This window comes from Hyperoodon ampullatus, assembly GCF_949752795.1.
Source record: "Hyperoodon ampullatus genome assembly, chromosome: 5".
Classification (NCBI taxonomy): domain Eukaryota; kingdom Metazoa; phylum Chordata; class Mammalia; order Artiodactyla; family Ziphiidae; genus Hyperoodon; species Hyperoodon ampullatus.
This window is the reverse complement of record NC_136918.1, coordinates 111,804,415-111,830,937: the sequence shown is the minus strand read 5'-3', so window position 1 is coordinate 111,830,937 and position 26,523 is coordinate 111,804,415. Positions and strand designations below refer to the sequence as shown.

Genomic DNA, 26,523 nt, shown 5'->3' with positions numbered 1-26,523 from the left:
CAAATGCTGCTGACAAGTAAGCTAAGAACTGATGACTGACTTAACAATGCAGAGGGCAACAGTATCCTAGAGAGGAGCAGTTTCAGCGAAGTGGTGGAGCCCGTGCTTGGAATGAGTTCAACAAAGAAGAGGAGTGGAGGAATTAGAGACAACAAGGACAGATAACTCGTTCAAGGAGAAGTCCTATGAAGAGAAATAGGTGAAGGGACCAGTATCTTCTCTGTATGTCTGGAATGCTATCTACCTACTTCCACTTCACTCCTCCCCCCAGGTAACTCTTTTTTTTTTAGATTTGAAAACTGTTTATCTCTTAATCATGTTTTAGATCTCAGTTGTAACATCAGTTCAGATCTAATCTAAACTGATTAGACCCCTGATTCTATGCTATCGGAGAAATCCGCCATCTTCTTCTTAGCTTTTATTACATGTGTAAATCATAATATGTATGATTATTGGATTTATGTCTGTATGCCACCACCCTGTAAGCTCTATGTGGCAGAGACAATGTCGGACTTGTTCAACTTGTGGTTATCTGGGTCAGTACCTCTCTGCATAGGACCCCTTGATGTCTTTCTGCCCAGAGAGCAATATTCCTTGGATTTCACCCTGGGAAGAAGGACAGTCCTTCCGTGGGTAGTATATATCCCACCAAGGGCCTCCTCAGTTACCTTCCTATATAAGTCAATCTCTTTCCAGAAAAGGATGTGAGCTCTAGCAATAATGGCTTCCATAAGTCAGGATTTTCTGACTGAAGCTTAGGCCTCCGAACATATCACAATTTCAGCAGGCTAACTGGATATTCTGTGCCAGAAATCATCTTGTGAAAAGCAATGTTAAATCAGGCCAGTCTCTAAGGCTCGATGAGAAGAGAGTCTACGATCTTAATTAAAGAAAATGCTCAGCTTCTATTAGCTCTATTAACCCTAAAATAGGTTATAAGACATCACACAAAATATAGAAATTCATTTCATTTTTTAAATGTTTTGTTCAAACAAGAATGGATATAATTTCTTTCATTTTACCTTGAAGCTGCAAAGAAGCTTGTGATTTGGTAACCAAAACTGGCATAGTAAGCATGTTCCATGATCGCCATCATCTGAATGCAATTGTATCCTGTATAAGCAAAGGTCAAATAGAGATTAAGAGCCACATTTTAAAAAAGTAATGAAAACAATATATAAACACAGCACCCTGTTCAAAAGGCATTAAATTTTACATATAATCTAGAAGATTTGGTCATTTTGAAAAGTTCTACTACTTTAACATCTTTGCTTGTCTGACCTTCTAACACAAAATCAGACAGTTAGTTCTTGAGGGTTATAGTCTAGCTATTTGAAATGTCTTCATTTTAATAAGTAATAAGTGATATGCAAATATACTCTTAATTTGGCTTTAGAATATTAAAGATGGCAATCTGCATATGCTAAACTTCAGTTGCACTTGTAATATTCATATCGAAGATTGTGAAAGCCAAATAAAAGTAACTGATTGCAGGCCATGTACTTTTAATTTCACCTTTTTCTTTATATTTCTCTTTTTTCTAGCATAAGATATACCATACCACTGAATCCATTTTTCTACAAGGTAGCTTTTATAAAACCAAGCATTAATGCTTCCATTTTCCACTGTTTCTAGGACCTATAAAATTACTCCACAGTCATCCATGGGCACACACACACACACACACACACATATCCTTCCTTTCTCTATCTGAAAATGTTTTGCTTTAACGCTAAATGAACTGACTCAAATGAACTGACTCAAAAAGATAGGTATGTATTTTTTAAAATCCTTAACGCAAATATTTTTATTAATGTGTTTTTATAGTGTTTATTTTTACTTGTTGACAGTTTTGCTTTATTTATTTATTTATTTTTGGCTGTGTTGGGTCCTCGTTTCTGCGCGAGGGCTTTCTCTAGTTGTGGCGAGCGGGGGCCACTCCTCATTGCGGTGCGCGGGCCTCTCACTATCGCAGCCTCTCTTGTTGCGGAGCACAGGCTCCAGACGCGCAGGCTCAGTAATTTTGGCTCACGGGCCCAGTTGCTCCGCGGCATGTGGGATCTTCCCAGACCGGGGCATGAACCCGTGTCCCCTGCATCGGCAGGCAGACCCTCAACCACTGCGCCACCAGGGAAGCCCCTATTAATGTGTTTTTAATTTAAGCAAATAATCAGAGTAGAAGAAACTTTGGTCTTTTAAAAAACTAAAAAAATCATTTTCTTCGAAGTAAAATATGGTAAAATTTTCAAATATGATTTAATTGCCTTCTGCAACATGCAAAGAAAATATTCCTATTCTGTTCTCAAAGTCTAATTCATGTCAATATAACTTCTTGTGCACATATTTTAGTACATAATTAATATTGGAACAATTACGAATTCATGTTCAGAACTGAGGATTCGTAAGTTTAAAGGATAACATAAACTCCATGATTCAGAATCTGTTGAAAAGTTATTACTGTTGGTTTTATTGTTAAAAAAAGAAACAAATTAACTCTATCAGGCCTGGTAGAAATATGTATATAAACTACTGCTCAATAATATAAATCAAGTATAATACTTAGTCACAAAATACAGAGTTTGTAGTTTATTTCTGTATTATATAACCAATATTATTCTTCTGAACAAGTAACAATTTATAGCTTTTATTATACATTTTATGTCATTCACCATTCCTAAACTTACTTATGGTCAGAGTACTGGGCTAGGTAATTCAAACACAAACATGAATAAGAAAATCCTTGTTCTGCTGAAACTTCTGCAAGATCCAGGTCATAAACAATTTTTACAGTATGAAATGAGGGACAATCTCAAGTATAACAACATTAATATTTATTAAATATAATTTATATTAAATTATCCAAACATTTAATTAATTTTGGTTTCTGGAACCTGAACTCACCATCTCAGATAATCAAGATCCCTTATATAACTAAAAATTTCAACCATGAAAAACTTTTCCTCTAGCCAAAATGTGGACTGCCTACCAGAAGCAGACTAATTAAATGTAGTTTATCTTCCTGCCTAGCCACTGGAGCAGGTGCTAATACGCTGAGAAATGATAAAAAGCATTACCTATAAAAAGAAAATAACAGATCTAAAGCATTCTGAATCAATAATTCAGCAGTACACTATTCACTCTCCTGCTTGTTCCCATGAAGACAGGGTTTGTGTCATTAGAGTCCAATATACAAACACCTAAACTCACACAGAAAGATGCACAACAAATATCTGTCTAATAAGTCATCCAGACAGGAACTATATATACAATGACTCTGAAACAAAATGAGTTCTAGTCACCTTACAAATGTAAGATTTTTTTCCCTAACAAACTAAAACAAACAGGCTATAATCAATGACCACTTAAATTGATAAAAATTCTCTCCTGTAGAAAAGTAATTATGCTTATGTATTTATCTATAATTTTGGAAGCCATCATTTCACATTAAAATTAAAATTGAAATTGGAATAATATCTTGAATTCTTATGTTCTATCTTATTCCATTTCTCTTTTCTATGCTATCACTATTACAGGGCAATTTGAGAAGCCTAAAATAACATGCATTTCTATTACATATTTAATCTCTTAACACAAAAAGAGACACTTGTAATTAGCTTCTCTAATAAGAGAACAGACTCATTAAAATTTATCTGAATAAAAATCACAGTTTTTACTTACCAAGGTCTTTGATTCTTGGTACTATATTGCATGTAAAATGTTTATAAGAAGCTATTTTTCCTTCATAGGAAGAAATTCCCACATGAGATTCATAAATTCGTAGACCTCTTGGCTTCTTTGGTTTGGAATGCTTAAACTACAGAATATTAAAATTACATATAGAATTAAGCCAAAAATGCAGGTATGACACTAACAGATTAAGCATGTTAAATGAAATGACAAATTAACTCAGTCAAACACTTTGAAACTACTTTCACATATAAAAGGCACTGGCTGCCTCCATTAAACTTTCTTTTGAAAAAAAAAAATCCTTTTTAGGATCATGGTAATAGACCTATTGAAAAGAGTAGTCATGCGATGGCTTATGCCTTATCACTGAGTGAAGATGTATTTTGAGCCTAAGCCTTAGAGAAAATATAAGAACTGTGAAATGCATAATTATTAAATGCAAAGCATTTATCAACAAGCTTCAATAACTTAAAGGACAGAAAAGTGAGCTCCAAGATACCTGTAACTCTTATCAATAAGACAGCCTTAAAAATTACCCTAATTAATACATTCATGAGACGTCTTGACTATTCGTTGTTCCTAAGGACACTGATCCTGCTTCAAGCCCATGACAGTGAGAAATATTACACCACTGGAGAGTCTTTGATTAATCAGAAATTGTAGTTAAAATTTTTAAAAATCAGTATCCCTTATAGGTCAATACATAGAGATTTAGTGTTCTTCCCCCACCCACAACTTCAGAAACACACGATAAAACAAAAACTCACTTTTATATTTTATTGACTACAGATGATGGACTCGTTTGCTATATATATATATAGCAAACGAGTACACTATGATGTAAAATATTAAACCGGTGGTGAAGAGAGAAGTTGAACATTAAAATAAAAGTTATAAAAGTAAAAATTAATTTTCCTAGAAATATTGGAACATGCATTTATTTAAAGAGTTGTTGTTCTCACTTTATATGGGTGTTCTGGATCCCAGTGTACCCAATCATAATTCACATTTTCAGCGTCACGAGTCACATACTTCGCCCACGGTGAAATACGATACAAGATCTCTCCACTTTTACTCCTAATGACAACCTAAAAAGAGAACAAGATATTATTGCCTTAAAATACTTTCAAAACTCTAAGATGACGCATGATATTCTATGAGCACTGTGACAAGAAAAGGAGGAATGATCTTAAGAACTGAAACTGCCTTCCAGATGTGTGACCTTAAGGATGTTTAAATTCTATGGACTTTGCTTTCCTCATCTGCCATGGTATATGATCCCTAAAGTCATTTCCAGCTTGAATATTTTATGATTCTCCGGCAATTTTCATCATTGCCAACCAACCATTATAGTAGTTAATTAAAGTAAGCATACTTTATGAATATTATTGGAAGCTACTGTCAATAAATCAAACAACAGAAGGAACTGATCCTACTATATTTTTTAAAAAAGTGATGAGTTATATCACCATCTCTTCCTTTTCCTTTTCATAGCAATTAATGAAAACATGTGTTTTGACTAATAATTGTATTATACACACAAACACACACACTACCCTACAAACATTTTCCACTTCTCAATTTCTTCTACACCTTATTCCAAGTATGCTTTACCATATGAAACCAAACATTTTCCTTTTTAACCATTTATTCCTATATTTGCCAATAGTATCACTATTGCTATCAGTACAAAAAATAACAATAAAAATGCAAAGGCAACTTTTATGGAATCCACCAGTTTAGACTTAATACTGAATAGAGGGCTTTGAATTTATCAGCATGGTTAAATAGTGAAGAGAGCTTCCAAGTGACTAAAATATAGCTTTTTAAACTTTTTAAAAATTAATTAAACCTTCTATGAGTAGGTAGAGTGTGACAAAAAATGTTCAGATCAGTAGCTGATCTGAATGCTGAATGATCAACATGCTCTCAGCATTGAGAAAGAACATATTCTTTGGTCTCCTTTAATAGAGAAAAGCTCAAGTATGCATAATTCTTGGTCATTAAATATTTGTAGAATGTTTTATAGTTTAGAAAGGGCTTTCATAGTCATATCTCACTTGATTCCAGAGAATCTTTTTTGTTTGTTGGTTTGTTTTTTTATTTTATTTTTATTTTTTATTAGTTTCTGCTTTATAACAAAGTGAATCAGTCATAAATATACATCTGTTCCCCCATCCCTTCCCTCTTGCGTCTCCCTCCCTCCCACCTTCCCTATCCCACTCCTCCAGGCGGTCACAAAGCACCGAGCTGATCTCCCTGTGCTCTGCGGCTGCTTCCCACTATCTATCTACATTACGTTTGGTACTGTATATATGTCCATGCCTCTCTTTTGCGTTGTCACAGCTTACCCTTCCCCCCTCTATATCCTCAAGTCCATTCTCAAGTAAGTCTGTGTCTTTATTCCTGTTTTACCCCTATGTTCTTCATGACATTTTTTTTTCTTAAATTCCATATGTATGTGTTAGCATACGGTATTTGTCTTTCTCTTTCTTACTTCACACTGTATGACAGACTCTAGGTCTACCCACCTCATTACAAATAGCTCAGTTTCGTTTCTTTTTATGGCTGAGTAATATTCCATTGTATATACGTGCCACATCTTCTTTATCCATTCATCCGATGATGGACACTTAGGTTGTTTCCAGCTCCGGGCTATTGTGAATAGAGCTGCAATGAACATTTTGGTACATGTCTCTTTTTGAATTATGGTTTTCTCAGGGTATATGCATAGTAATGGGATTGCTGGGTCATATGGCAGTTCTATTTGTAGTTTTTTAAGGAACCTCCATACTGTTCTCCATAGTGGCTGTACCAACTCACATTCCCACCAGCAGTGCAAGAGTGTTCCCTTTTCTCCACACCCTATCCAGCATTTATTGTTTCTAGATTTCTTGATGATGGCCATTCTGACTGGTGTGAGATGATATCTCATTGTAGTTTTGATTTGCATTTCTCTAATGATTAATGATGTTGAGCATTCTTTCATGTGTTTGTTGGCAGTCTGTATATCTTCTTTGGAGAAATGCCTATTTAAGTCTTCTGCCCATTTTTGGATTGGGTTGTTTCTTTTTTTTGCTATTGAGCTGCATGAGCTGCTTATAAATTTTGGAGATTAACACTTTGTCAGTTGATTCATTTGCAAATATTTTCTCCCATTCTGAGGGTTGTCTTTTGGTCTTGTGTATAGTTTCCTTTGCTGTGCAAAAGCTTTGAAGTTTCATTAGGTCCCATTTGTTTATCTTTGTTTTTATTCCCATTTCTCTAGGAGGTGGGTCCAAAAGGATCTTGCTGTGATTTACATCATAGAGTGTTCAGCCTATGTTTTCCTCTAAGAGTTTGATAGTTTCTGGCCTTACATTTAGGACTTTAATCCATTTTGAGCTTATTTTTGTGTATGGTGTTAGGGAATGATCTAATCTCACACTTTTACATGTCCCTGTCCAGTTTTCCCAGCACCACTTATTGAAGAGGCTGTCCTTTCTCCACGGTACATTCCTGCCTCCTTTATCAAAGATAAGTTGACCATATGTGCGTGGGTTTATCTCTGGGCTTTCTATCCTGTTCCAATGATCTATCTTTCTGTTTTTGCACCAGTACCACACTGTCTTGATTACTGTAGCTTTGTAGTATAGTCTGAAGTCAGGGAGCCTGATTCCTCCAGCTCCGTTTTTCGTTCTCAAGATTGCTTTGGCTATGCGGGGTCTTTTGTTTTTCCAAACAAATTTGGAAATTTTTTGTTCTAGTTCTGTGAAAAATGCCAGTGGTAGTTTGATAGGGATTGCATTGAATCTGTAGATTGCTTTGGGTAGTAGAGGCATTTTCACAATATTGATTCTTCCAATCCAGGAACATGGTATATCTCTCCATCTATTTGTATCATCTTTAATTTCTTTCATCAGTGTCTTATAATTTTCTGCATACAAGTCTTTTGTCTCCTTAGGTAGGTTTATTCCTAGATATTTTATTCTTTTTGTTGCAATGGTAAATGGGAGTGTTTTCTTGATTTCACTTTCAGATTTTTCATCATTCGTGTGCAGGAATGCCAGAGATTTCTGTGCATTAATTTTGTATCCTGCTACTTTACCAAATTCATTGATTACCTCTAGTAGTTTTCTGGTAGCATCTTTAGGATTCTCTATGTATAATATCATGTCATCTGCAAACAGTGACAGCTTTACTTCTTCTTTTCCAATTTGGATTCCTTTTATTTCCTTTTCTTCTCTGATTGCTGTGGCTAAAACTTCCAAAACTATGTTGAATAAGAGTGGTGAGAGTGGGCAGCCTTGTCTTGTTCCTGATCTTAGTGGAAATGGTTTCAGTTTTTCACCATTGAGGACGATGCTGGCTGTGGGTTTGTCATATATGGCCTTTATTATGTTGAGGAAAGTTCCCTCTATGCCTACTTTCTGCAGCGTTTTTATCATAAATGGGTGTTGAATTTTGTCGAAAGCTTTCTCTGCATCTATTGAGATGATCATATGGTTTTTCTCCTTCAATTTGTTTATATGGTGTATCACATTGATTGATTTGCGTATATTGAAGAATCCTTGCATTCCTCGAATAAACCCCACTTGATCATGGTGTATGATCCTTTTAATGTGCTGTTGGATTCTGTTTGCTAGCATTTTGTTGAGGATTTTTGCATCTATGTTCATCAGTGATATTGGCCTGTAGTTTTCTTTCTTTGTGACATCCTTGCCTGGTTTTGGTATCAAGGTGATGGTGGCCTCGTAGAATGAGTTTGGGAGTGCTCCTCCCTCTGCTATATTTTGGAAGAGTTTGAGAAGGATAGGTGTTAGCTCTTCTCTAAATGTTTGATAGAATTCGCCTGTGAAGCCATCTGGTCCTGGGCTTTTGTTTGTTGGAAGATTTTTAATCACAGTTTCAATTTCAGTGCTTGTGATTGGTCTATTCATATTTTCTATTTCTTCCTGAAAGAGTCTCGGCAGGTTGTGCATTTCTAAGAATTTGTCCATTTCTTCCTGGTTGTCCATTTTATTGGCATAGATCTTCTTGTAGTAGTCTCTCATGATCTTTTGTATTTCTGCAGTGTCAGTTGTTACTTCTCCTTTTTCATTTCTAATTCTATTAATTTGAGTCTTCTCCCTTTTTTTCTTGATGAGTCTGGCTAATGGTTTATCAATTTTGTTTATCTTCTCAAAGAACCAGCTTTTAGTTTTATTGATCTTTGCTATCGTTTCCTTCATTTCTTTTTCATTTATTTCTGATCTGATCTTTATGATTTCTTTCCTTCTGCTAACTTTGGGGTTTTTTTGTTCTTCTTTCTCTAATTGCTTTAGGTGCAGGGTCAGGTTCTTTACTCGAGATGTTTCCTGTTTCTTAAGGTGGAATTGTATTGCTATAAATTTCCCCCTTAGAACTGCTTTTCCTGCATCCCATAGGTTTTGGGTCGTCGTGTCTCCATTGACATGTGTTTCTAGGTATTTTTTTATTTCCTCTTTGATTTCTTCAGTGATCACTTTGTTATTAAGTAGTGTATTGCTTAGCCTCCATGTGTTTGTATTTTTTACAGATCTTTTCCTGTAATTGACGTCTAGTCTCATAGCATTGTGGTCAGAAAAGATACTTGATACAATTTCAATTTTCTTAAATTTACCAAGGCTTGATTTGTGACCCAAGATATGATCTATCCTGGAGAATGTTCCATGAGCACTTGAGAAAAATGTGTATTCTGTTGTTTTTGGATGGAATGTCCTATAAATATCAATTAAGTCCATCTTGTTTAATGTATCATTTAAAGCTTGTGTTTCCTTACTTATTTTCATTTTGGATGATCTGTCCATTGGTGAAAGTGGGGTGTTAAAGTCCACTACTATGAGTGTGTTACTGTCGATTTCCCCTTTTATGGCTGTTAGTATATGCCTTATGTATTGAGGTGCTCCTATGTTGGGTGCATAAATATTTACAATTGTTATATCTTCTTCTTGGATTGATCCCTTGATCATTATGTAGTGTCCTTATTTGTCTCTTCTAATAGTCTTTATTTTAAAGTCTATTTTGTCTGATATAAGAATTGCTACTCCAGCTTTCTTTTGATTTCCATTTGCATGGAATATCTTTTTCCATCCCCTTACTTTCAATCTGTATGTGTCTCTAGGTCTGAAGTTGGTCTCTTGTAGACAGCATATATATGGGTCTTGTTTTTGTATCCATTCAGCCAATCTGTGTCTTTTGGTGGGAGCATTTAGTCCATTTACATTTAAGGTAATTATTGATATGTATGTTCCTATTCCCATTTCCTTAATTATTTTCTGTTTGTTATTGTAGGTCTTTTCCTTCTGCTGTGTTTCTTGCCTAGAGAAGTTCCTTTAGCATTTGTTGTAAATCTGGTTTGGTGGTGCTGAACTCTCTCAGCTTTTGCTTGTCTGTGAACGTTTTAATTTCTCCATCAAATCTGAATGAGATCCTTGCTGGGTAGAGTAGCCTTGGTTGCAGGTTTTTCTCCTTCATCACTTTAATTATGTCCTGCCACTCCCTTCTGGCTTGTAGAGTTTCTGCTGAGAGGTCAGCTGTTAACCTGATGGGGATTCCCTGGTGTGTTGTTTGTTGTTTTTCCCTTGCTGCTTTTAATATAATTTCTTTGTGTTTAATTTTTGACAGTTTGATTAATATGTGTCTTGGCGTATTTCTCCTTGGATTTATTCTGTATGGGACTCTCTGTGCCTCCTGGACTTGATTAACTATTTCCTTTCCCATATTAGGGAAGTTTTCAACTATAATCTCTTCAAATATTTTCTCAGTCCCTTTCTTTTTCTCTTCTTCTTCTGGAAACCCTATAATTCGAATGTTGGTGCATTTAATGTTGTCCCAGAGGTCTCTGAGACCTGTTCTTCTGCCTCAGTTATTCTGCTATTGATCCCATCTAGAGTATTTTTCATTTCATTTATTGTGTTTTCAATCGATGCTTGATTCATCTTTCGTTCTTCTAGGTCCTTGTTAACTCTTTCTTGCATTTTGTCTATTCTATTTCCAAGATTTTGGATATGGGAAATAGAATCTTGGATCATCTTTACCATCATTATTCTGAATTCTTTTTCAGGTAGACTGCCTATTACCTCTTCATTTGTTAGGTCTGGTGGGTTTTTATCTTGCTCCTTCTCCTGCTGTGTGTTTTTCTGTCTTCTCATTTTGCTTATGTTACTGTGTTTGGGGTCTCCTTTTTGCAGGCTTCAGGTTCACAGTTCCCGTTGTTTTTGGTGTCTGTCCCCAGTGGCTAAGGTTGGTTCAGTGGGTTGTGTAGGCTTCCTGGTGGAGGCGACTAGTGCCTGTGTTCTGGTGGATGAGGCTGGATCTTGTCTTTCTGGTGGGAAGGTCCACGTCTGGTGGTGTATCTTGTGGTGTCTGTGGACTTTTTATGATTTTAGGCAGCCTCTCTGCTAATGGGTGGCATTGTGTTCCTGTCTTGCTAGTTGTTTGGCATAGGGTGTCCAGCACTGTAGCTTGCTGGTCGTTGAGTGAACCTGAGTGCTGGTGTTGAGATGGAGATCTCTGGAAGATTTTCGCCGTTTGATATTATGTGGAGCTGGTAGGTCTCTTGTGGACCAGTGTCCTGAAGTTGGCTCTCCCACCTCAGAGGCACAGCACTGACTCCTGGCTCCTCAATTTGGGATGATTCGTTGTCTATTCATGTACTCCACAGATGCAGGGTACATCAAGTTGATTGTGGAGCTTTAATCCGCTGCTTCTGAGGCTGCTGGGAGAGATTTCCCTTTCTCTTCTTTGTTCTCACACCTCCCGGGTCTCAGCTTTGGATTTGGCCCCACCTCTCCGTGTAGGTTGCCGGAGGGCATCTGTTCTTCTCTCAGACAGGACAGGTTTAAAGGAGTAGCCACTTTGTGGACTCTGGCTCACTCAGCCCGGGGGGCAGGGAGGGGCACGGAGTGCGGGTGGAGCCTGCAGCAGCAGAGGCCGGCATGACATTGCACCAGCCCGAGGCTCGCCGTGCGTTCTCCCAGGAAAGCTGTCCCTGGATCCCGGGACCCCGGCTGTGACGGGCTGCACAGGCTCCCGGAAGGGGGGCGTGGACAGTGACTTGAGCTCGCACACAGGCCTCCCGGCGGTGGCAGCAGCCCCAGCGTCCCACGCCCCTCTCTGGGGTCCGCGCTTTCAGCCGCAGCTCGCGCCCGTCTCTGGAGCTCCTCCAAGCAGTGCTCTTAATCCCCTCTCCTCACGCACCAGGAAACAAAGAGGAAAGAAAAAGTCTCTTGCCTATTCGGCAGGTCCAAACTTTCTTCCAGACTCCCTCCCGGCTAGCCGTGGCGCATTAGCCGCTTCAGGCTGTGTTCACGCCGCCAACCCCAGTCCTCTCCCTGCACTCCGACTGAAGCCCGAGCCTCATCTCCCAGTGCCGCCCGCCCCGGCGGGCGAGCAGACAAGCCTCTCGGGCTGGTGAGTGCCGGTTGGCACCAATCCTCTGTGTGGGAATCTCTCCGCTTTGCCCTACCCAGGTACGTGGGGAGTTTCTTGCCTTTTGGGAGGTCTGAGGTCTTCTGCCAGCGTACAGTAGGTGTTCTGTAGGAGTTGTTCCACGTGTAGCTGTATTTCTGGTGTATCTGTGGGGAGGAAGGTGATCTCCACGTCTTACTCTTCCACCATCTTCCCCGGAAGTCTCCCAGAGAATCTTTATAACCCAAATATTAAGTGAGTAGCCAGAAGTTCCAAAGTCACCAACTGGCAGAACCAAAAGCTAAGCAGCGCTTCTGATACTCACTTCCTTTTTCTTAACAGGCTTTAATGGCACTTCCTTCAGATACAGAAAAAGAATAAATCATGATTTAAGGTGGAGGGGGCAGGTGAGTGGTGAAAAGGAACATCTAACTTACATGACCTCAATTCTATCTCCTTAGTTATGCCTCCCACTTATTAAAGCCTATCACAACTGTTTCTATTATTCAAATAGTCATCACAAAACATGAATGAATAGGATCAACCCAGTCCCAGAGTATTTTATCCCCCAAAATATATCCCTTAAGTCACATACATTTCTAGTATAATAAACACAGTGATATATTTGAAAAAAGGCTTTTTACTCACTCATCAACCCAGGACAGGTTATGGGGAAATAAAATACCAGAAATCAGGTTTCAATGGATAGCACCCTGCCTAATCCATCCATCTTTTCTCTTTTTTGCAAATGGCTCTACAACCCCTCCAAAGGATGATCATGAACCAATAAGTATTTTTCAAGGTGTCTGCTGGCAGAGAGAATATTTGAAACTTTAAGCAAAGAACATGAAGAATTTCCTTATGCTGAATATAATTTTCACATTCTTTGGAACATTAACTTATTTATCTTGCTGTGCACATGAATGTCTTCAGAGGGTACTGAGTGACAGAAGTTGGAAGGAACAGCCCTTCTATGGGTTTTTCTCACTCCTACATGTTTTGCTGGGTACACCAATAATATAAGGTCCTATTGATGACAGAGGCCATTTCTCAGAGTTGTGTTAGTAGCCAGCAACCCTGAGGAATGAGACAATGTCTCCCTTGAAAACAATGGACAGTTTTCCTTACTGCTTGCTATAAAAGAAATGATTCCCCAAGGTAAATACTCCTCACCTATGAGGCAAACTAGCTGTGTGCATGGCATCCATCTAGACCCTATAGTGTCACCCCTATAAGACTTAGAAAACAAGGGGAACTAATGCAAGTATGATGCACATCCTGTGCCATGAGTAATAAAGTCATTTATCTCTGACTCAGGAGTCCTGTGTTTTCTGCCAGAATCCACGAAACAGTAACAGGTTAACTTATGAGCTTGCAGGTATGGCAAAATCAAATCCTACACCTGACAATGGATGACTTATTCATTTTGAATGACTTCAATATTTTTGTTACCAAAAGTTCTATTTCTTCATTTCTATTAGTGTTTTATATTAGACATTTTTGTTCATCATTTTTATTAATTTTGCTTCTTGGGGTGGAAACTTAATTATCTAATTCCTTCCTTTTTTCTTAGCAATAAAATCAGAGCCTGGATCCTTGAATGATACGTAAAACAAAGCTTCCCACCACATCTAGAACACTTCACTGTAATCATTACATAAAAGGTAAATTCACTTCTCTGTTCTTTAGGCTGCTGAATTTTGGATGTATTTTTGCTATAGCAGTTTAGATTTTACTAATAAACACACTTGCCAACAGTACCCACCTCACCTCACCTTTGATTTACTGTTCCTAAGTTGCTGTGATAACAACTAAGAGTATTATAGTATATCTAAATAACCCAAACTTGAGAGACCTTCCAATGAGTAAAAAATATAACCTGCTGGACTAAATTTTGCTCCTGAAATGTTTTAGGGGGGAGAAAGGGGAGAGATGAGTGTACTTACTGAATTTGTGCTCTCTTGAGTTCAGATTCAGACAAAAGATTTTTTAGATAAAACTTTATATCATTTAATTTACAACCTCAAAATAGAACATGCTATATAGCAAATTGAAAAGAAAGTGCTAGCTTGATTGATCTTTCAATGATCGTAACTCTAATAGCTGATGGGTAGAAGAGTTCACTTGGTACTAGCAAACTGAAAGTCTCATATACTACTAGTATGAGTATAAAATAGCATGAACATTCTAAATAGCAATTTGGCAATATGATCAAAAATTCAAAAAAAAGTAATTCTCAGTGACTCAGCAATTCTAATTATAGATGTTTGCCCTGTAGAAATAATCAGAGAAGTGCCCAAAGAACTATATTCTTATCTATTAATCTTAGTGTTACTTTTATTAGCAAAAAGTGAATGACTGAATAGTGTATGCTTGTTAAAAATTATACCACTGAATTATATTGAAGGTTGCAAGAAAATTCTTTCAAGTTATAAAAAAGAATGTATTGCATCTTCCTAATGTAAATATATACAAATGGTTGCCTACGGATAGAGAAATTATTAATAGCTTTTATTTTCCAGTTGTATCTTTCTATATTGTTATCAATCCATTTCACTTTGTAGAGCTTCTATAAATCAGAAAAAAATAAGTATTCTGATAAGGATTGCAAATAGATGAATTATACAATTGTGTACATATTTGTGGACCTGTGCTACCAAGTTCCATATATATGTGTGTATATACATACACTTTAAATATATTGACACAGTGTTAAAAATAAAACTTTAAAAAGTATATTAGGGAATTCCCTGGTGGTCCAGTGGTTAGGACTCCATGCTTTCACTGCTGAAGGCTCAGGTTCAATCCCTGGTCAAGGAACTCAGATCCCACAAGTCATGTGGCCAAAAAAAATAAAAAGTATATTAATATCACAACATATCACTGCAATAAAAAAATATATAAAATCACTTTAAAGAAATATATTAATGAAAACAATATCATGATGAACTTTTGTAGGGCAAATTGATAATTTGTATGATTATAACATTTTTTAACGTGGTAAAAATGTCATTAGGCTCCTTTTCTAATGAGCCAAATTATCTCTTTGACTTATGGGAGGTTAACATCAAAAGACATTATTAAATTAAATAAAGAAGTGAATAAAATAAACCTCTACCTGTGCAAAAGTCAAATGGACTTAGTGAACTGTAAGAAGTCAAATTTTATTTAGAAAATGACATTTAAAACTCAAATATGCAATATAAGAAACAGTTTGATAAAATAGTGAAGACCTAAAAAATTGTGTTTGTGTGTGTACATTCATTCAGTCTAGGAATATCTTTTAGAAATGGTTCTTGTCAAAGACTATTGTTCCTTTGGACCAAAAAATCACTGAGATAAAATGCTTCTTAGGTGGCCAACAATTTTATATGAAAACAGTGGATGTGTTCAGCTGGTTAGAAGTGGTAGGATTCTCTGGAAATGGTATTGCATGTAACTCTGGGTTTCAAGACTGAATGTGTAGAAGACGAAGAGAAAAGGCACAGATATTGAAAAATATAATTCGTCAGAAAGAGAAAGACAAATACTGTATGCTAACACATATATATGGAATTTAAGAAAAAAAAATGTCATGAAGAACCTAGGGGTAAGACAGGAATAAAGACACAGAATGGACTTGAGGATATGGGGAGGGGGGAGGGTAAGCTGTGACAAAGCGAGAGAGTGGCATGGACATATATACACCACCAAATGTAAAATAGATAGCTAGTGGGAAGCAGCCACATAGCACAGGGAGATCAGCTCGGTGCTTTGTGACCACCGAGAGGGGTGGGACAGGGAGGGTGGGAGGGAGGGAGACACAAGAGGGAAGAGATATGGGAACATATGTATATGTATAACTGATTCACTTTGTTATGAAGCAGAAACTAACACACCATTGTAAAGCAATTATACTCCAATAAAGATGTAAAAAAAAAAAAAGAAAAATATAATTCGATTTGCCCAGATTATACTACCAAAATCACAACAACATGCTATGAAGGAAAAAAAATTAATAAAGATAACTATTTAGTAGGGTACAGGTCAAAATAAGTAAGCAATCGAAGTGATTTCTAATTTATGAAGCAATGTTATCTCCTCCTCTTTTAAATTACCTCTAATTTATATAATAATAACTAACGTAATTGATATTATATTTAATATGTGTATAAGTATATAATATGTAAAATATATAATTGATATTATATACATATTTTTAAAACAATGGGTACAGTCATACCAACATACAATGCTAAATATCAGTATTCTGTTGTGTGTGTTTAAAATGTGACTAAAAAAATACATGTGTGTATATATAGAGAAAGAAATACATATGTATAGAACATATACTTTTAAGTAAAAGTGAGTGGGACAAAAATAAAACAGAGCATTAGAAAAAGTCATCACAAGTTTATAATTAAGTAGGAAAATAAGTGATATTCCAGAGGAGAATCTGATGGTTCTACCACTGACCAGAATCCTGAAGAAATAAATATGTGCTTTTAATATTTACAATTAACATAGCATAAACATTATTTTTAATGCATAGATATAATTATTAAAATTTTAAATACCTTAATATAATTTAAAAAGAAGTTCTTAAATCTCATTTTAATTCAACTAAAATTTTATGACTAACCTTTGTTAAAAAATAGGACATAGGGCTTCCCTGGTGGCACAGTGGTTGAGAGTCCGCGTGCCGATGCAGGGGACACGGGTTTGTGCCCCGGTCCAGGAAGATCCCACATGCCGCGGAGCAGCTGGGCCCGTGAGCCATGGACGCTGAGCCTGCGCGTCCGGAGCCTGTGCTCCGCAACGGGAGAGGCCACAGCAGTGAGAGGCCCGCGTACCGCAAAAACAAAATAATAATAAATAGGACATAGGGAATTCCCTGGTGGTCCAGTGGTTAGGACTCCATGCTTCCACTGCAGGGGGAACTAAGATCTCGCATGCCACAGCACAGCCAAAAAAATTTAAAAATTAAAAAAAAGAAAAAAGGACATACGAGTATAAATTTTTTTCAGTTTTTTTGTTTGTTATCCTTGCTCGGGACAATTTTAAGATTCAGTAAGGTTACTTAAGAAAGAATCTCTTTATCATTTTGAAAGGCTGAAAAATGGCCTCTCATTTCATATGTTCATATCCTACTTCTCTAGAATCTGTGAATGATAATTTATATAGCAAAAAATGGGTCTTTGCAGATGTAATTAAAGATCTTATAATGGAAAGATTGTCAGATTTTCTAGGAGGGCAATCACATATATCCTTATAAGAAGGAGGCTGAGGGATATTTTACACATAGACAGAAGAGAAAAAAGCAATGTAACCAAAGAGGCAAAGACTGGAGTGATGCAGACACTAGCCAAGGAATGTCAGCAGCCACCAGAAGCTGGAAATAGAAAGGAACAGATTCTCCCCAGAGGGAGTATGTTCCTGCCAACACCTTGATTTCAGCCCAGTGATACTGATTTTTAACTTCTGGCTTCCAAAACTGTGACAGAAAAAATTTCTGTTGTTTAAAGACACCAAATTTGTGCAACCACCATAGGAAACTATATAGAAATAAAGAAAAAAATGGAGGCAATCACTCTTCTAAGAATAAAATGTAATGTACTTAAATTTAGTTAAATCTTGTCAGTGACAGAAAGAGTTGAAAAAGTTATCTTAATGAGTAGTCTAAATAACACATTTTATCTCTTATTAACTTCCTACTCCCCAAAAGTAGACAAACATATACCAACACATTTCAGTGACCGTCATTAAACAAAGTAAGTCCTTGACAATTCTCAGGAAAAGCAAACTCATTCAGAATAAAAGTTGCTGAGCTTCAGAACTGATAGGAGGGCCTTCAAAAAAGTGAATTTGTAATATGCAGTTTTTACTGCTAGCCTACTCCCGTGTAATTATTTTCAGGGGTTGAACAAAAAAGAGTCAGTCTTTACATGATGCAAATAAAAGCTCTAAATTTTCCAAAAGGAGAAGCTAAGGATCTATTTTTTTCTACCTAATACCTGATGTCCATCAACAGAGGAATGGATAAAGAAGATGTGGTACATATATACAATGGAATATTACTCAGCCATAAAAAGGAACAAACTTGTGCAATTTGCAGAGACATGAACAGCCCTGGAGACTGTCATACAGAGTGAAGTAAGTCAGAAAGAGAAAAACAAACATCGTATAATATCACTTATATGTAGCATCTAGAAAAACGATACAGATGAACTTATTTGCAAAGCAGAAATAGACACAGACATAGAGAATGGATGTATGGCTACTGGGGGGGAAAGGGAGGTGGGATGAACTGGGAGAATGGGATTGACATATATACACTACTATGTATAAAACTGATAACTAATGAGAACCCACTGTATTGCACAGGAAACTCTACGCAGTGCTCTGTGGTGATGTAAATGGGAAGGAAATCCAAAAAAGAGGGGATATATGTATACATATAGCTGATTCACTTTGCTTTACAGCAGAAACTAACACAACATTGCAAAACAACTAATCTCCAATAAAATTAATTTAAAAAAAAGATGGGACTATTTAAATAAATAGATGATCAGTTGTCAATAATAATACTAATTTTTCATTCTGCATTTTTAATTAGGAATACAGAAACACTATCTGATATTAAAAGGCTATTTATTTCATTGTGAACTTGAGTTTATATTTCAATTAATGAGAAACCAATAAACCAATAAAAGTATCATGGCAGTTTTCTAATAATAATAAGGTCCTGATATACGAATGATCACTTTGTGGATATACTTTCTTAAAACTACATATAATTGATCGGTAAAATTATATAAACTGGGGTTATATATGAGCTATAATTGACATTACCATTATTTAGATATTGAGCCTGCTATAGTAACCAAATAAAATTACTCTGTCTCTTGAAAATTTTTAAATTTCATTTAATTTTTTCTAGATATTAAAGTTCATACATTTTGGAGGTCTCCATCTTTGTTTCATAATTTACTTCATAATTTTCAATTAAACAAACAACCTGACACAAGCCATGTGCATATAGTTATCATAAAAAGTTGTCACATCCTGGTGATGTCCTTTACATCTACAATGTTCAGGGATTGAGGGAAGTGAAAAAGAGATTGAGCGATTAGATTAAGCCCCCTAAGCTCTTTGGATACTGGACACTATCCAAAAGAAGAGAAAGAAAAGGCAATATCCTTGCTAGTAGCTTGATGAAGAAAAGAAACAAATCAGTTGAACTTCAAAAGCAATAACCTATTGATGAAAAAAAAATAACCTATTGATGAATTTTCACTGGCTCCCATTATTTTTGCTTTGTATAAAATTTATTTTAAAACATGCCATCACAATTCAGGTTTTTTTTTCTTTAATAATAAATTTTCCAAGGTTAAATCCTATAACAACAGCTTGATTAGGAAGAGTTAAAGGATTTCACTAACAAAAACGAAGCCACTAATTAAAGAAAAAAAACTTTCCTTAAAAGAAAAGATTAAGTATACTAGCTATGAAAAATAAATTTGTAATGACAAAAAGTATCATACCAAATTATATCAAACTTTTGCATAAAGGGCACCAATGTATGGAATAGAAAGAGATTAATTTTGAGGTATAGTACTCATGGCTACTTTACTCCTGATTTAACAACAATTAGAATTACATTCACTTCTGTAATACTTACACAAGGGAGAGAAGAAACTGCAGAATATTGCCAAAAAGAAATAAATGAAGATCAGTAGCTGCTTCTTCTAAAAGCAGGTCCTTATTTAGAATGATTTAGAGAGACAGATGCTCCTGTACCTATAAAAAGCAGTATTACTCCCATAGGTTTCCATCCCAGTTCCCCCACCTTCTAGTCTAGTTAAGAAGTATTACAACTATAATATTTTTTCTGTTTCTGTCTTTTGACTGAGGAAAATCTTTAACGAAATAAAGAAACAACTAAGTAGAACTGATAAAGTGTTTGCTTCATTTCAAGTACATTACCTGAACAAAAACCTTATAAAGTGAGGTCACTACAAAAAGACAAAATCCAAAGGGATTATGTGAGATTTAGGATGCAGGCATTGAAAATGATATCCCTGAGCAAGTGAGAATAACTACTCCTAAGTGAAAAGAATAGGAACAATGCTGAAATGTTGTAATCTGGTAAAGATTGATTAGGTGTCTTAGATGAGAAAACAGATGAATTACACATGATATAAAAATATAGGATTTAAAGTTCCAAGATATTGGAAGATCAATATAGTAATAAAAGAAAAAAGCTATGAAAAGGGGAAAAAAATCAGTGAGTTTTCATTACTGAAGAAGTGTGCTTCAAAGAGACTCATCCATGTGCAGTGAAGGCTAGAACTCTATTAAGTAAATAGAGCTATGATCTGGTATAACACCAACAAAAAAAATCTTAAAAAGTATTTTTAGAAGCGCTAGATGGGAGAGGTACTACCATAAGATGAGTTAAAACTCTCTTTAAAATATTTCATTAGGTATAACTATAAAAGTCTATACGGTGATAAACTGAATCATTTGAAAAGGAGGGTGGGAGGGAGATGCAAGAGGGAGGGGATATGGGATATAAGAATATGATTCTAAGCAATCACTCTAAGTGCCATTGCAATGAAGTAAAATATAAAATGTGAGGGCTGGGGGAGAAATAATTCACACCTTAAGGGAAATCTAGAGAAATTCCAGGAACTAGATACAGAATATGTAATTCTAAAAAATCATAAGATCTTTTGCGAAAACACGTAATTATATATTTAATATACATTGAGATTATCTCTAAGAATATAATTAACAACTATTAAATAAAGAAAACAGTTAATAATGAAAAGAATTCAGAGTTACATTTAAACATTCTTTATAAATTAAGGTTTCATAATACAGAGTGCAACACTATCACTCTTTTCTTCCACAAAAGTCACATATTTCGCCAGGTGCAGGTGGTATTAGGGGAAGAACTACAAATAGGTATGTATGAATTAGGAAACACATAGTACACACATCATATGAGAAACTGATTAAGCAGACAGTATAATGGGAAATAGAACATGACTACATGTGGGATATGAAACTCAACATATGCATTTGGATAATTTCTTGTTAACTGATAGACAGTGACGATGGGAAGAAGTAGTGGTAAATAATAGGAGTCTTCACAATAGAGCTATTTATTTTAAACCTTTGTAGCTGAAGTGTATTTAAATTATTAAACATAGATATTTCCATCTTATGTAGATAGCGAAGGCACAGAACAGCAAATGAACTTGGTTATTTCCAAGTGTGACAAGCTCTCTGGAGAAGCAGGGAAACTTCTCTTACAGTGCAGTCAATAAAGCACACAGGTCAGGGAATTACCCACCTGACTTCTGCATAAGGCTTAGAGAATAACCATGTGCTGAGGTGCAGTGACCTATGGTTCACTGTTTTCAAATATGTACACATATATTTCATAAAATAAATATTATATATAATATATATGTGTATGTATATACGTTACACACACACACACACACACACACACACATCCATGAGACTTCTTTTTTTTTTTCCAATCGGGGGCATACTGAGTCACTTGGGGAAATTTATAGCTTACTGGCATATTTGAAAAATGTTAAGATGAACGGACTGCAGAGTGAAAAAACAGAAAACAAGCCTTAAATTGAAGAGGGTTAAAATTCATATTGACATTTAACACACATTTAACTGTGCTACTCAATAAAAGAATTCAGCTTAAATGTAAATATTTAAATCATAAAAGATTATATAGTATGTACTTTATCACAAGAAAAAGGTCCTGTAGGCATACCATTATTCATTATTATTTGAATTCATTATTATTACCTGGCCAAAGTGCAAATACTTCTATTAAATATAACCAAAAATAATACCCTCCTTAACAGTCACAAAATGTAATTTTCTTCCTTTTTCTGGCACAGCATTAAAAGATCAAATACTAAACAAAAGCTGTCTTTAAAAAAAAAAATTAATGCCTACATAATTTAGAAAAAAAACATGAAATACTTTTATTAAAAAAAATACTCCTAAAGAAAAATGAAAGTGTTCAATTCTCCAGATTTTATAATCATTTTTTTTTTTTTTTTTTTTTTGTGGTACGTGGGCCTCTCACTGTTGTGGTCTCTCCCATTGCAGAGCACAGGCTCCGGACGCGCAGGCTCAGTGGCCATGGCTCACGGGCCCAGCTGCTCCGCGGCATGTGGGATCTTCCCGGACCGGGGCACGAACCCGTATCCCCTGCATTGGCAGGCGGACTCTCAACCACTGCGCCACCAGGGAAGCCCTATAATCATATTTAAAATCTACTATGCCCACACTGAAGGACAAAGGAATAAAAGATTGTAAAATAAATGCAAGATATTTCACAGTACATGGATATAAGAAAAAGAGAGTCTGCTAATACATTTAAAGTATTTCTAGAATCAATGTTCACATAAAGGGCGCAATCAGAGAACTGATATTTATGGACAGTCTAATTTTCTAGATACCTGTGATTCACTTCAATAAGCACTAAAACAGAGGAGAAAAAGAATATGTTTTATAGTTATCTTTCTAAAATGTATTATACATTCCCTTGTGACCTTAACAGGGGGAATTAAACACTTGTAGAAACTGATTTGTATACACTGAACTGTGACATGGTTGGAATATGAACATTTCCCCCTGAATTCAGTAAAGAGAATATTAGACTTTTATATGTGTCTTTGACAGAAGTTTTCAACTCTGGATGTGCAATGAGAACCACCTGAGGAATATTTTAAAATAAAGATGCCCGAGTCCTATTTCTATCCACTATCACCACCCTACCTGTCACCCTTGATTCTGATTCTGTGAGCTGCACTCTAGTAGCTTAGGAGATAAAAGCTAGACCTGAGAAAGCAAAAGTCAAAGTAGCTACAGGGACCAGTGCTCCAATAATAAAGGATAGATTTTTATTTTTAAAAAGTTATCATGCAGGAAAGAAAACTAACATTAAAGTTACAGGGACTATATTTTCTAAACCTTGATAATAATAAACACCTTTGCAAATGACAAGACATATTTTGCAATAAAATTTATCTCAATCTCTACTTTGAATTTTTAATTTATTTCTTATACAGTAATAATTTATAATTTGCTTTCATTCTTCCTAGTCTAATCTCCCTAATTATTCTCAAACAATCATTCTGTAAACTTTCAATCATGAAAGGCAACCAAGCTAGCTCAAAATTTATTTATCTGTGGTCCTGAGTACACCCGTGAATGTCCTCACTGATTTACTTATCAAAAATTTTCCCCTGCACTTAAGAAGGCCTCATAAAAGAGTATGGTGAATCTATTCAAGTTCCTGATCTTACCCTATAGTTTAACCCATCATTTAAAATATTTCACAATTTTTATACTATGTATCACATAAATCATTTTGCAAAACAATATTTATCATGGCTACTTTAGATGCCATTACTAAAATTGGATGATTGTCTTTTCAATACTATGTTCTTAGGAATTCCATTTATAATCTTTATTGCAAAGTTGTAGCTGATAGTGGCTCTTCAGTCAGTCAAACCACTTTCTGTCATTTCTTCCTATTATAGAAAGGATGAAAAGTTTAAAGTCACATTTTTCACACTCCCTTGCAGCTAGGTTTCTGCATCTAGTAGAGGCACCCATGCAAGATCTGGAAGGAAGAAACTAGTACTTCGGTTAAATAATATGGAGATCAATCTTTTTTTGCCTAAGAACCCTGAATGATGCTTAATCTAACAAAATGGCATTATCTCCATAGGCATGAGCAGTAGAAAACTCAAAAGATGATTGACATGCCACAATTAATCAGCTCACATGCTCAATTTCCATTTGTACCTCCCTATATATAATTACATATACATTCAGAATCAGCTTTTTCATGAGAAATAATCACAAAAAAAGTGTTTACCTGGGGAAAATTCTTTTCATTCTACATTTGGTTTCAAACTAAAATTTTAAATTTTATAAGCAGAGTTGATATGATTATCATGCAAAAAGAAACAGATGTTGGCAATACATAGGAATCCTCAGAGGAAATAAAGAAAATGTTGGGGGTGGGTGGAGGATAATTTGAACCTAAACTGGCATTTGAAGCAGTACTCATCATAAAAAATACGAGAAAGATGCTTTGCCCTAAAGTAGGACATCATTTGAAAAGAACACACCAAATTTGGATTATGAGATATTGCAGAGGCAAAGTAAGTTTGAAAAATGAAGTGGAAAAGCAGGCTCATATAAGGAAAAGTTGGAGGTAGAACCTGGAAAGTGGAGGCCTAAAGAATTAGAGGAGAATGGAACAGATTTCAAGATTAGATGGGTGAAAATAGAAAACTCCTAAGATGTGTCTAAAAAGTACCAGCACTGTGAAAATAAATAGTTATAGGTATGCCCAAACCTGGGCCTAAAATGACCAAAAAAAAAAAAAAAGGCTTTGAAAAGAAAAAGAAAGCACCTACAGGATTAATTCTTCAGATGTTAGAGTTACTTTTGATAGAATTATTAATTTAAAAATGAGTTCATGTCTCAGGAACAAATGGAAAGGATTGATGCTCAGCTGAGAAACAACTGTTTATGACACAGCTTATGGTTGCTCTAAGAAAAGACCATGCCTACAGAATAGCTTATAACTGCTTTAATCATCAACCAAATACTTATTAAAGTTTGGGACTGACATGTACACACTGCTATATTTAAAACAGATAACCAACAAGGACCTACTGTAGAGCACAAGGAACTTTGCTCAGTACTCTGTAATAATCTAAATGGGAAAAGAATTTGAAAAAGAATAGATACAGGTATACATATTACTGAATCCCTTTGCTGCACAACTGAAACTAGCACAACATTGTTAATCAACTATACTCCAATATAAAATGAGAATTTTTTTAGAAGTACCCACAGTAAAATTACCTATTTGTTTCAAGATTTACAGGTGAGTAAGGTGTACTTTCATGTTTAACTTACAGATTCATTTGAAAGAATGATGAAAATATTTGCATGAACAGAGGTTTGCAAAAATCACCCACTAATTAGCAGTGCAAGACATCACGGATTATTATTTCATTATTATCATCTCTTCAAACCTCTCAACATAACTGTTCATAAATGTGACTTCTTAAGTTAATGAAATAGAATTAATCGGCCATCATAAACTAACAATATTTAGCATAATGATAGAGAAAATCCAGTTTAATATAAATATGCATATGTCAATGACATTGTTACTTACAAAGGCAACAAACAAAAGCCATTACCTATATATTCTTCAATTCATACTATTTCATTAAATTCTGATTTGTATATGAAATAAAGCCTATTCTGAGATTTAAATTCAGAGGCAGTTCACAACCATGTTTCATAATAGTAATATATATATTTATATGTACACACATATATAAACATATATTGTTGTATGAGCTCCATTGAGATTCCATAGGCTGAAGTAGTATTTTCAACCTCTTAGGAAAGCTGATTAAATAATTAAGTTCTAAAAGTAATTTATGAAAATTAAACAAACAAATGAAAACTATCAAATTGATGTTAGACATGAGACTTTTTAAAGTAAAAGAACCTGTATTGACTCTTGCAAACCTTTTTTTTAAAATAACATTTATATAGTCATCTTGGGATATGGTAATGATTAACTGAAAATCTTTAAACCCAAAGTACTTCTTCAGAGTCTGTAGAGAAAGTTACAAAGGATTACACAATAAAATCTAAGACCACGTCCAGCAAGATATTGAACACCACTGAACAATTTACAGGTAAATTTAGAGCATTTTTAAGGCTCAGCTGCAAACAGCAAAGAGTGTAGAAAACAAAAATGCTATTCTAAACAATGGTAGTGAAGGCAGAGCCCTGATCTTAATATCTCAAGAAAGCACAAAATTATTATAAAATTACTTTTGTTATAAAAAGAAACAGATTTGTGTGATATCCATTAAGTACATTAATATGATTTTACTTCTTTTTATAATAGTTATGCCAAGGTAAAATGCTTAGTCAGAGTAAATATCAATTTCTAGCTTATGTATATATCAGTCTATATGAGTATGGAGTTTATTTAAGTAAGTAAAACAATAATGTACTTTTTGAGATTTGCATGACATATTGAGTGGGGGGAAAAAGTAAATTGAGAACCAGTGGGCATAGAATAATCACATTTTTATGATTTTTTCTTAAAAAGCATATAAATACAGAAAGGCAGAGAGATAAGGAGAAAGACAGTCTATCAATGCCTAGAAACAGATCAGGAAGAATACTCACAAAAACTAAAAGAGTGGATGGTAGGAGGGAGAGCTAGGTTGTTAATTTTGAGAACGCTACTTTGCTGTTTTCTTACCATATTTCTTAATTGTTTTAAGTCCTGTTTTTTAAAAAGACATTATAAATAAAAAGTAAAAATAACTCTTCTTTAAATAAAAA

The 26,523-nt window shown here is 35.2% G+C and overlaps 1 protein-coding gene across 1 annotated transcript in view; it reads right to left on the bottom strand.

Moving 5' to 3' along the window:
• The window catches only part of GBE1 (1,4-alpha-glucan branching enzyme 1), a gene marked incomplete at both ends in the record, with an annotated part of 293,082 nt that overhangs the window by 136,737 nt on the left and 129,822 nt on the right, over window positions 1-26,523 (bottom strand). Inside the window, 3 exons of the mRNA XM_079705465.1 lie at window positions 1,023-1,113; window positions 3,679-3,814; window positions 4,650-4,775. Coding sequence (XP_079561591.1) covers window positions 1,023-1,113; window positions 3,679-3,814; window positions 4,650-4,775 — 353 coding nt within the window. The remainder of the gene's footprint in view (window positions 1-1,022; window positions 1,114-3,678; window positions 3,815-4,649; window positions 4,776-26,523) is intronic.